The 13,010-nt window shown below is 31.9% G+C and overlaps 1 protein-coding gene across 1 annotated transcript in view; it reads left to right on the top strand.

Annotated features, from left to right (window-relative positions):
• LOC126735222 (acidic mammalian chitinase-like) overlaps positions 1-13,010 on the top strand; it is a 40,826-nt gene continuing 27,816 nt past the window's right edge. The window contains exons 1-11 of the mRNA XM_050439174.1: positions 1-95; positions 949-1,013; positions 1,667-1,843; positions 1,916-1,996; positions 2,050-2,204; positions 2,259-2,386; positions 2,438-2,561; positions 2,617-2,805; positions 3,883-4,005; positions 4,059-4,178; positions 5,826-5,893. Of these exons, the coding sequence (XP_050295131.1) occupies positions 953-1,013; positions 1,667-1,843; positions 1,916-1,996; positions 2,050-2,204; positions 2,259-2,386; positions 2,438-2,561; positions 2,617-2,805; positions 3,883-4,005; positions 4,059-4,178; positions 5,826-5,893 (1,226 nt within the window). The 5' untranslated portion in view covers positions 1-95; positions 949-952. The remainder of the gene's footprint in view (positions 96-948; positions 1,014-1,666; positions 1,844-1,915; positions 1,997-2,049; positions 2,205-2,258; positions 2,387-2,437; positions 2,562-2,616; positions 2,806-3,882; positions 4,006-4,058; positions 4,179-5,825; positions 5,894-13,010) is intronic.

Below are 13,010 nucleotides of genomic sequence, written 5' to 3'. Positions count from 1 at the left end.
AATGATTAGATAAGGTATAAACCTATTTAAAAGCAATTGAGCACGGTCTTTGTGAACATAGTTAAGAAACTGGTTTGGTTAAACATAGTTTTTCGGTAAGTGGTAAAAAATACATATTTCAGTCATAATTTTAAAAGTTATTTCTCATTATCTACATCTAGGTTCAGTATTTCTATAATCTAAAATGGTCAAGTATATATAACTTTCATTATTTACACTTAAACAGTTTATATCACATTTGTCAATTTTCATTTTGGATTTAATCAATGAAACTCTTGCATCATGAGGAATATATCCAACTTTACACTCTTTCATTGCCTTCGGTCCAAAATTATTAGCTTTCCAAAATTATTTTTTTCACTTAATAATAATCCACTTCTTCTATACTTTTTTGGTTGTAGTCCCCTTTAGCATTTTAGCAACATGCATTAGCAACTATTTAAACCAGTCCAAATTAATTACTCAATTTCATCCAAGATTAAAAAGAATAAAAACGAACTAAGCCTTTAGGTCTATCAGTTCCCTTATTTGTTCATTTGGTATGCTTTGATTTTCCTACTGACCAAACTCAAAAGTTTATTTTTAAAACGACCAGTATGATTTTTTCCAGCTTTTCACTTTTTAATATAGTCTTGAAGATTAAATGTTGCCGTCTTTTAGATCAATGGGTTAATTATCAGCTTATACAATTCTTCTTGTTTGATCGTGCCAGAACCAATATAGAATAATGTCTTGATCTTAGGATCTAAGGATCTTAGGATCTAGATTGCTTTTATAAAATGTGAATAATTGTATAAGTATAATTTCCCAATGAATTGAAGTAAATTAGAAATAAAACGGTGATATTGAGACGAGTTTGACAAATCGATTATTAGAGTAAAATATGTTTTTTCATTGCAGTTAGATCTCTGAGATATTTAAAGCTATTATTGTAACATTTTCTTTTAGAACCATGAGGAAATCACTATTAGCGGTCCTATCTTTTCTATGCTTGGCACAATACGTTCATGCCAGTAAGTATCTATAACGCCAAGTATTTTAACTATTTACAAAGTATTTAATATTTCCACCTTAGTTATGAAAGCTTTGTAAAAATTCTTTCTAAATAAACTTCGTTGACATCCGATACTTGTGGAGTCTATCGAAATAAATATTTGTGTATTGAAAAATAATGCAAAGTCTAAGGAGTGCCCTAAAAAGCCTTCGTAACAATTTCTACCATTTTCTCTACTATAACATTTACCTAAAACATGAAGCGAGGTTGGTAAGATGTCATAAATTCCAAAAAAATTCTGCCTATTTAATTCATCCCCTTTCCAATGGGCACCAAATACTAAAATCACAATAATTCTAGCAAAATTTAGTCTTTAATAAGAGGAAGTGTTCGAGCAATACCTTCAATTCTAAGAGCCTATTTTTGCTTAAAGTAGAGTTTCGAAATATCAGATCCTCGTTGAATCATTATTTTGTATGATTTCTGACTTCAACGAGATGGTACTTTACTCGAAAGAACTAAATTAATGAATGAATAAGTAGACTAAACAATGAATAGAAAATGAGTTAAAAATAGTAGTTGAAAGATGTGTTTATTGAATATCTCTGGCCTTAGCATATACATATTTAAATATATATATATACAAAAAATAGATAATGCAGGCATTTTTAGGCTGCAACGTAATTTGTTACCACGGGACGTGGTCATATTACAGAACAGGAAATGGTCAATATAATTTCAGCAATGTCCCTGCCAGCTTATGCACCCATTACATTTATACTTTCGCTGGACTTAATGCCACTACTCTTGAAGTAATATCATTAGACACGTGGCTGGATATTGACCTGGGTTAGTAAAAAATCTATATATCTATATAATATCTATATATATGCTGTTAAAACCCTATAATATTTGGTTTAGGTGGCTTTACTAGCGCAATTAACTTGAAACAGACCAACTCAAACCTTAAGGTTCTCTTATCTGTCGGAGGTTGGAATGAAGGTTGGTTATTAAGATAACTTAATCTATATGTAGATACAAATAAGTAATTACAGGCTCTTTAAAGTATTCTACAATGGCTTCTACAGCCACAGGCAGAGCTACATTTATTGCTTCCGTTTTAAAAATGGTCCAAACGTACGGCTTTGATGGTTTCGATTTGGATTGGGAGTATCCCGCTAGAAGAGATAGTATCAGTACTGCCGATAAGGTAAGTAATTTTAAATAATTGATAATAATTTAATTAAAGAAGTTTTTCGTTTAGGAAAACTTTGCTTCTTTGTTAAAAGAACTTCACGAGGCATTTAACCCTCTTGGTCTCTTGGTGACTGCTGCAGTTTCTGCTCTTCCCAGCTCAGTAGATATTTCTTATGACGTGCCTGCTTTATCAGAGTAAGATAAGATCAATTTTAATATACCACACAAATATTATTTTTAATTTAGATACTTGGATATCATCAACGTTATGACTTATGACTTCCATGGCGCTTCTGATTCTTTTGTCGGCCATAACGCACCCCTCTACAGTTCTTCAAAGCTTGACTCAACTTATGCTGATTACAGCCTGGTAAGGAAAATATGCATTTTTAAGAAATTATTAATAATTAATAATATATTAATAGAATGCCACTATTAATGGCTGGATAGAACGTGGTGCCTCACCTTCCAAACTGGCCCTAGGTGTTCCCTTTTATGGAGCAAACAATGTCCTCATTAATGCCAGTAATAATACGCCCGGATCTGCTGCTGCAGGTACTGGATTGGATCCTGGTCCTTACACTGCTTCATCTGGAAATTGGGGATATAATGAGGTAATTTAAGTAAAGACTAAATTGTAATTTAGCAAATCATTTGTCAGTAATAAGATTTTTTCAGTCCATTGAAAAACTGTATTTCAAAAACGGTGTACAAGGAAACTTGTAAAAACCTTTTTTGATAAAGAAACTCATTAGTTTTCCTATAAAATTAAAACCAATAAGATTTTACTAAGTTTTCAAAGTGTGTGGATTTTTTTAAAGCCTTTGACAGTATCATGATTTTTCATGCGAAATTAAAATAAAAAAACTTGTTTACTGACTTTTTAAATATTAAGATTTTCCTAAAGCCTTTGATCTAGAGTATCCAGATTTTTTTAGTCCTTTGAAAAGTCCTTGCATTTTCGGTAAAGAAATTCATTAGCTTTCATATGTATCATAAATCAATGAAATCGTTACGTGAGTTTTCTTAATATTAAGAATTGAAGATTGAATGATTTTCTTAATATTAAGGTGTGAAGCCTTTGACAGTATCACGATTTTTTAATCCATTCAATAACTCCAAACACTTGCATATCGAGGAAAACTTGCAAGGACCTTTTTCTTTTCATCAGCTTTCATAGAAAATAAATAAATTTGTGACATGAGCTCTGACAATATTGCAATTTGTATGAAACCTTTGACATTATCAAATTTGGTTAATGTTAAATACTACTCAGTTAAAAAGAAACCTATAAATAAAATAGCCCTATTTTTTTAATAATACCTTGGGATTATGAATATGATTATTCTGAACTTGAATTATTAAGATGTAAAACATTCGATACTTGAAAAGGCCCTAAGGACTAAAGTTTAAAAAAAAAGACCTTACATTTAAACTTTTCCCAGAAGGAAAATTTAAAGAAACAAAGAAAATTTTATTTTAATTTATGCGAAAGAGCTATAATGGAGGAAAAAGCTTCCATGTTCCATTACCGCCTTTTCCACTGTACTTTCGATAATTATCTTATTTAAGCAGGTGTTTCGGATTTAAGCAAGATTCGAGGCTTAATTAAAAAGCTCCGCTGTCTATTAGTTAGGATAGTATCGTTGCATTATAATCTCGCCAATTCAATTAATGGTTTCTTTTTAAAGATCATTGAAATTTTTGCGGCCGGTGGATGGACTGAAGTCTGGGACGACGAACAACAAGTGCCATACGCCTATAACAACCTTTCATGGCTCAGTTATGATAATGCAGATTCTATAACTTTAAAGGTAGATGTTTTTTTTTCCTATAGATAATGTTCATTTAACGTGAAAAATTTCAGGTGGAATTTGCAAAAAGTCTTGGATTGAATGGTATCATGCTCTGGTCTCTAGAAACCGATGATTTTCTGGGCTTGAATGGTACTAAGAATGCCCTATTAAATGCTATTAATACCGCATTGGTAAGTATTTTATACCTATTTAGTCAATTTTTTTGCAAAGGAAATGCTCTGCAGAAAAGAGAAGGGATCTTTTGTATTTTTAGTGTGGAATAAAAAACAGACAGTCATACTTCAGTATTATCACAGATATAACTAGCTAACGCTTGCGTTAGCTAGTTATATCTGTGGTATTATTCATAAGGTCCATGACAATGGACCAAAATAATTTTTGCCTGGTTTTCATTTCATAGATACCGTTATTAAAATACAAATTCTTAGCCAGCTGTACCGGATTTCTGAAAGGAGATTTCTGAAATAAATTATTAAAGACTAATATAAGAAGTGTGATTCTCGTTAGTGGACATTATTTGGAAAACGTTGATTAAAAAATGTATTCGAAAAGAGCAAGAAACAATACGAAGAAAATTTATAGAATACCGTTGTTGTAATACTTTTTTAATACAGTGGAAGAAATTTATAAACAAAGAGGGAACTTAGATTTTTTAACATTAATTTTGGGCGTTATAGTTAAACTTTTTTTTTTAAATTGTCTAACCCGATTTCTTTCTTAAGGAATACGCATTAAAAGATAATAGGAAAAAATCTGATATGTTCCACAGAAAATCATATTTTTAACTGCCTGGATACTCAAAATCTCAAAAGAAAAGACATTTAATTCACATTATTATTTTCTTATATTAATCATTATTTATAAAATAGCGAGAAACTTAATAAAATTAAACTAACAAGAAAAAATAGTGGTAATTTCAATTTTATACTACAATATCTTTTTTTATTTATAAAGCATGCAAGGAACTCTTTACATTAATTTTGTAGCTTACTATGCAGTCTAATTTTCTTTTGAATATTTTTATTAAGATTTCAATATAACGGAAAACGAGAACTAAAATTATTCATTATTAAAAATTATAGTTATAAAACAAAACGAACTAACAAAGTTTAAAAAAAAAAAATAAGCTAACACTATAATTAATTTATTTTATATATACATTCTTATTTATCATAATTAAAAAATTACCCTGTAGTTATATATTTAGCTTGTTTATAAAGGTTTTTGTGCAGAATTTAAATGGATACAATTTATATTTTATTATTAGAATTACTTGTAACATTCAATTTAAAAATCCATTTAAAGGGTTATTATAATTTAAAAAAAAAACTTGTAAAAAATTCAAATTTATGGAAGCGTAGGAGAGAAATATGGTTCACTTCCTGGATAAGGAAAAAATTTTTTAAATGATACACTGGCTCGGTGTAACTTTAATAATAATATAAAAAATACATTACAATAACATTCTAGAAAGAATACATCGATAAACCTTGAATATTCCTCTAGGACCTACATATGTAATTGCTTTTTGGTATCATTCAAGAATATTTTAAGGATGTTCATATTTCTTTTGTATTTAGGATCACTACGATATAAATAATTTTGAAAATGTCTTTCAGAGTTGTAGTACTACCTCTTAAAACTACAATAACTGCTACTGCAACTACCGGCATAATCACTACTACGGCTGCTTCTACCAACTTAGTCTCCAGGGGCAACTCAAACTCTACTACGAGCTCAAGTTCCAGCCACCAGCTTAAGCTAAGACTCTTCTTGCTCTTCTCCTGACTTGATTGCTGACGTAAACTCTTGCACAGCAACCGGCAATATCAGATCCTTCTCTGAGTGTATTACCTACTACTACCAGAAAGTCTTTGGAGAATACGTTCGTTCTAAATTCACTTGCACCAGCGATTTATTCGACGATACTATCAATTTGTATCTGGTAAAGTCTGGTTAGTTGCATATATAAAACATTTATTTAAATAAAATTATGACTAAAACATATAATTTACTTATTGGTAGAAATATATAAAGTCTTAAAGTACTCTGGGTATTTTTGTGTTTTGTTTTAAAAATATTTAATATAAGAGGTGTATTAACTTTGAGGAAGTAAGAAATTTAATTTTTCTCGAGCTGTGATTAAATATTTATTACACGGCAGTGAATTTAAATATTTTAAGCAAATATTGGGTAAAAAATTGAATTGTTTGCCTCTAACTTAAATATTATAAAAATAAAGAGTCATTAACTTGGAAAAATAAACAATGTAAAAATTCAATGACCATTTATTTTAAAATTGTCACAAAAAAAAACGTAATTTCCAGGCGATTTTCTTACAGATCCTTATGTGGGTCAGCTGTCATTTCTCTTCTTTCACTCATGCCAACTCTTTCCATCTCAGTAATCATTATATAATGAGAGTTGTACATCTACCCACCTCTATTCACTTTTTGTGCTTTTCGATCGTAGAAGAAGAAAGGATAGAATGGCAACCATAACCTCGCTTCGGATCCCTTAAGGATTGATAAAAATAAACTCGATCAAAATAAAAACTAAAATGATTTAATAAAATGATAATAAAATGAAAGCTTGGTACAATTTATGAGTTTGAGCAATGAATGAGTTTTGGGAAGCGACAAAAGCACCAAACAAGAACAAAGAATCTCGCTATTCATAGCAAGGGTAAAAGAAACAATGATAGGAGAAATTGTGCAAAATTATATTTCTAAAAAAATAATTCAAGACCTGAAGACATTGAGATGAAGCAGTGCCAAGCAAAAACCATAAATTCCACATTTAATTGTTTTATGGTTGGTGTACATCCAGATGTAAAAGATAATAAGCCAACTCAAAGGATGCATCCTATACAGATAACAAATCACTACAAAAAAAAACAGGATAATATATACTTATTAATAATACTTAAATGTTCTGTACATAAATAATAAATAAATTAAATTTTCAAAGAAGAAGAATCTAATATTTTTTTTACTTTGTAAGCATTGGCATTTATTATTCCCTTGTATAATATACATATATACAGTGTTTGTTGTTCTCTTTTTATACAAGGGAATAATATACATACAGTCTATGACCCTAAACGACTATAGACCAACTAGTCATCCATCTAGAACTGAGTTTCGGGGAGGAACCGCCATCCTTCTAAATAATAATGCAGATTTCTACCCTTTAACTATTAAAAACAACTTCACTTGAAAAACAGTGTGAATTTTATATGTGTCACTATCTTATTTTAAACAGATCTTATTATTTTATTTATCTATATAGATCTTCACTTATTATTTTCAGGTATTCATTTCGGATAAGTTGTCACGTGCTATACATATACAGTGTGGTGACTTTAACTGGAATAAATTCAGTTAAAACTAATCAAAATTTACCTCGCAAAATTCCTGAAACCCATCGATTTTTGTTTATTTTTTTTCACATTTCAAGATAGTTTTTGTATTTTTTCACCTACGGGGGTCCAAATTAACCCCAACTTTTTTTTTTCAAATGGAAAGCCACTTTTTTTAAACTCTCATTGAAAAGAGCCCTTTTTCTTGATTAAATTGCCCTATTTACTTTTGTGATTATCTAAAGGAGAAATACGAAAAAAAAAACATTAAATTATTAAAAGTTGCGTTTAATGTATAAGATGCTCAAAATGAGCAGCATTTACTTGTTGGCAAAGCCCAAGACGATAATAAAATTCGTTTCTGACATTTTCTAACACTTCTGGAGATATTTGTCGGATTTCTTACCTAATACGTTCTTTGAGTTCGTCTAGGTTTCCTGGTTTGCTCATAGAAATTTGACTTTTCAAATGTCCTCACAGAAAAAAATAAAGTGGGGTGAGATCGGGAGAACGTGCCGGCCACTCGATTGCACCCCTTCTACCAATCCATCTGTTTCGAAAATTGTCATTGAAATACTGGCCTACATTACGGACATAATGTGGAGGAGCACCATCTTGTTGCATCCAGATTCTTTCATCATACAAATTTGGATCGAACTGACTCGGATATAAGGCACGTAAGACTGGAACTAGTTTACGTTCAAGAAATTCTAGATATCTTTTCCCAGTTAAAGTATCATTGAAGAATATGGGCCCTATAACCTGCCTGCCAATTATGCCAGCCCAAACATTAGTTTTCTGGGGATATTGTGTATTTCCCTTACCTAGTGTGGGTTCTCGTCAGACCAGTAGCGACAGTTCTGCTTATTAACATGGCCATTTAGGGTGAATGTAGCCTCATCAGAAAAAAGGATCCACTCCGAAAATATGTGATTTTCGTCAATGGCGTTCATCATTAATTCACAGAACTGCACTCTGCGATCTGGATCGTCTTCCAATAACTCTTGAACGGGTTGCATTTTATAAGGTCGTTTGTTTGCACTTTTTAAAATTTTTAGCACAGATTTATGATGAATAGAGTTTTCGCGAGCTACTCTTTTGGCTGCAGTTACCGGATTTTCTTAAATCGCTAACAATACATTTATTTGGGTGTTTTCATAGATTTTAGAAGACCTTTGTCTTGAAACATCCCTCACGTGCCCAACTTCTCGAAATCTGCTTTCGATTTTACTTACCGTACCTTGGTTAATAGGTGGCAAATCTGGATATTTCTGCCTGAATAAGTGGACAACCTTTAGCTGAGTACGACTTCTGTCCCCATAACCAATCATCATTAAGATTTCAATCTTGTGGGATTCGGATAAATAAGGCATTTTTTCAATATAAGTTATTTAACAACTGGTTGAAATTCACTTTAACAGTGACACTACAACAATGTCAGGAAATATCTCGATACCAATAAAATAAACAAACACGCCAAAAATTTACCAACACAAAATATTTCGAGACTTTTACTAATTTAATGGTTTTTATTTTTTTTTCGTATTTCTCCTTTAGATAATCGCAAAAGTAAATAGGGCAATTTAATCAGGAAAAAGGGCTCTTTGCAATGAGAGTTTAAAAAAAGTGGCTTTCCATTTGAAAAAAAAAGTTTGGGTTAATTTGGACTCCCCCTGTAGGTAAAAAAATACAAAAACTATCTTGAAATGTGAAAAAAAATAAACAGAAATCGACGGGTCTCAAGAATTTTGCGAGATAAATTTTGATTAGTTTTAACAGAATTTATTCCAGTTAAAGTCACCACACCGTATATATGTCATATACATGTATATATGTCAAACAGGTACAGGTTTAATTATCTTTTGAAACATGAATCCTGAGAACATGTCATAAAACTCCATTGCTCTGGATATAAAATACGATTGCTTTTATATTTTTTATAAATATTTTAATTTAGCCTTTCCTCTTAGTAGCCACAAAACAAAAGATCCTGATAAAAAATGGATAAACTCTTAACTAAAAATTATTCTAGAGATATTAAAGATCTTTATGTATGGTCTAGAAAAGGAAGTAACGAGATAAATCTAAAACCGCACGGACTATTTACAATCGATACTCTAAGAAATCAAGTCCTCTAAACCTATTAGCTTAAAAACTAGCAATAATGAAATTATTGAAAATCTATTAATTTCCTAGAGGGAGCCAAACTCCCACTACTTTTATCTTTCCCACAGATGCAAAGAAAGTTTGTCATATTATATTAGTCTTGCTAAATAAATACTCTCCAGGCCATGATGAAATGCCGATAATAATAATGAAAAAAGTTAGCCCGCATATACATGCCTCTCTAGCTCACATAATAAATGCCTGTCTATACATTGGAATCTTTCCAAGAAAACTAAAAAGTGCAAAAATTTTTCTAATTTTCTGGAAATCGATCCACATCTTTACTCGCTTCAACATCAAAAGTATTTTAGGCCAGTTTATAGAAGGCCATTTATATCCGCTTTAAAACTTTCTGAAAATGCAAAATATTCCTTCTATTAACCAATTTGATTTTAGGCCCAATCATTCGACTTGACGGTTGACGGTTTTCAAGCCTATATCCTTTATGATTGAGAATGTTAGCAAAAAAGACAGTGTTGGTGTTTTTTGACCTGTCTGAAGCATTCGACACGATATGCTGCTGTCAATCATGATGACTGAGTACTGTACTAGGCTTATAGCTTCTTATTTAGGTCAGGGGGAACAGACAGTTTGTCTTAGGTCCGGTGAGACGAACCGAGTTTTCTCGGTGCATCTTTGATGAAACAAGGACTGCCTTAATATTCAATCCTAGGTCCAGTACTATTTATATTATATGTAAATGATTTCAGTGAGAGTTTTTTAGGACGTGTTGTCAGTCAATCCGCTGATGACACTTCCATAATGCTGGCGGAGTATGTGGTTCGAGGGCTTCGGTGGGCGGTTCTCAGACGGTGAGGTGGATGCAGGAGTAGTGTAACAATCATGCTCTAAGGCTGAATGCCGATAAAACTGGGCTAGTGTCATTTTTCTACATTGTCTCAAAATTCCCTGCTCATGAAATGCAGAAAGTCTCTCTAAGAAGTAGCTTGCGTAAAATTCCTTGGTATACATATTGACTGCTGTCTCACATGTATTATATGTAACTCTAAAACAAATATACTATGGATCTCTCTATTTTCTGATTACTTATTGTGTGATATTTTGAGGATCGTCTATAAACGCTATGTTAGTTTTTTTTTGTGCCGCACGAAAACACATTATACGATGCATGCTTAAGCCGGCCATATATGTACAGTTTAAACCATCAGCAGAAACTGTACACTGTTGAGGCAAACACACATATAGTTCAATTTTTTAGTTTTAGCAATAGATTCGAAGAAGCAAGACGATATCGCCCTTTTTTCTCTAATTTTTATCATGTTAAAAAATTATAAAAAATCGTAAGCAATGGTGTAAAAAGCGAAATCAATTTTCAGAAATAAATTTATTGAGAGAATTACGTGAAGAACCATTAGACTTCCTCAATCATTTCCGCATGACCGAAACAGTCTACCAGAAATTGCTTTCGCTGGTTTCTCCGTTAATTATATAGAGAAATACAGTAATGAGAAAAGCTAAATCTTCACACGAGAGATTAAATTCTACATTGAGTGCCTGAAATTTTCGACAAGAATATCACCTCAATCTCTTCGAAAAATTATCCCAGAGACGTGTAACTTGGACAAAGTTTTACGGTAGTCTATTCAGATATGTATTTCGTGAATTAAAATTACCCATCTTCATCTAGAACAACGAGAGTAATAAAAAAAGACTTTTGTAGGAAGGGTTTATATTAACTTTTGAAGGAATCCATTGAATACATTATATATTTATGAATTAGAATGAAATTGACAAAAAACGAGCATATGGTATCCTGAGAAATGAAGGAGTACCCGATTCCGTAATTATCTATAGGTGCAAATGAACCTTGCCCGTATGTTGGAGACGATGTGAGATATGGGGTAATATTAGGGCTAATATTGCTTGCTGATGCATGAAAATAATAAATTGACTGTGTGTTTAAACAGCCTATTTCAGCCTCAAACAGTATAACACCTATCTTTTTCTCCGCCATGAGGGTCGTTTTTTTAGACCTCTAAACTTTACGGCGATACTTGTGCCTAACTGATCATAACGATCAAGTTGTTCTGAAATTGATTTGAAATGGTCACGCACAGTAGTCAGTCCTTCTGGTATCAGGTCACTATTTATTTTCTTGCTTTTATTAGTACCAGGTCTTGAAATTATTGTAGTTTTAGTGCAGAATTCACAATTTCTTTAACTGGTACTGAATTATCGATGGATTTCTCAAAAATGAAAACTTAATATCATAACAATAATATTGGACTAAGAAAACGTCGTAAACTTAATTATTTTATAATTTTTTGTTTCAGTTTCCCAACTCAGGAAAAAATGGGAGGAAATTGCAAGTTCATTTGAAGAAAGATGGCATTTCCCCCACTGCATTGGTGCTCTGGATGGATGTCAAACACATTGATATAATTCCCCCAAAAAATTATGGATCTTATTATTATAATTATAAATCCAAACACACCATGGTTCTTCTAGCTATAGTTGACGTAAAATACCGATTCCTACTCGCAGATTTTGAAACAAATGCACCCATTTCGGATGGCGGGGTTCTTGAAAATACATCTTACTTTGAAAAACTGGTGAACGAGGTTTACATATTTCATAACCCGACGATGTTACTGACAAATTTAAAAAATGTTCCGTATGTATTCGTTGCGGATGACACGTTTCCTCTCAGAAGTGATATTTTGAAGCCATTCAGGGAAGGACTATTGGATTCAGCATCGAAGGAGGTTTTTAAGTATCGGTTGTCTCGAGCAAGACACGTTGTGGAAAATGTTTTCGGAGTACTTGTTTTGCAGTTTCGTATCTTTCAGATCTAAATTTACTTAGACCACTTGTGCTTTGCATATATTTTTGATTGAAAATCAATCTAGTATATATGCCCTTGCAAACTGTATGTATCAAGACTATACTCATGATGCATCTCTCATTTTTATTGGTTCCGAGAGTTTAGAATTAAAGATCATTCTACTAAATCGTCGTAATCGAGAAAATATTTGTAACGATGCAAAAGAAATCAGAGAAAATTTTATGAACTACATGAAAGGCGGCTAAATCTCATGGCAAAAAATCATATTTTGAAAAACAAATAAAAAGAGACCACACTCTTTAATATTTTCCAAGAGAAATAAAAATAATATTATTCTGCGTCTTGCAAGAAATCAAACAAGTCAAGGGTATCGATTTGTAAATGCTATCCGCTGATAATCCAGACTTCTTGGACGCTTGAACTTTCTCTTTCTCTTTGCAAAAAGCAGATCTCCAACTGTTTACTTTATCAATAACAGACTTCTTCGCAGCACCAGGTTCAATTTAGTCCAACTTGGCTTTTTGCCAATTTGTCATATGCTTTTTCATACGGTCATGATAGTCCTGACCCTTTACTTTGTCGCAAAATACCAAATTGTGTACAAGGATTGCAAACGGTAGCTCAGAATTATTGGAGACTGGGCGTTCGTAGGTTAGGATTTAATATAAG

The sequence above is a fragment of the Anthonomus grandis genome, chromosome 4, assembly GCF_022605725.1.
Source record: "Anthonomus grandis grandis chromosome 4, icAntGran1.3, whole genome shotgun sequence".
In the NCBI taxonomy this organism is placed as follows: Eukaryota; Metazoa; Arthropoda; class Insecta; order Coleoptera; family Curculionidae; genus Anthonomus; species Anthonomus grandis.
The sequence above is the reverse complement of the archived record's forward strand: the minus strand, read 5'-3'. Positions and strand labels throughout refer to the sequence as shown.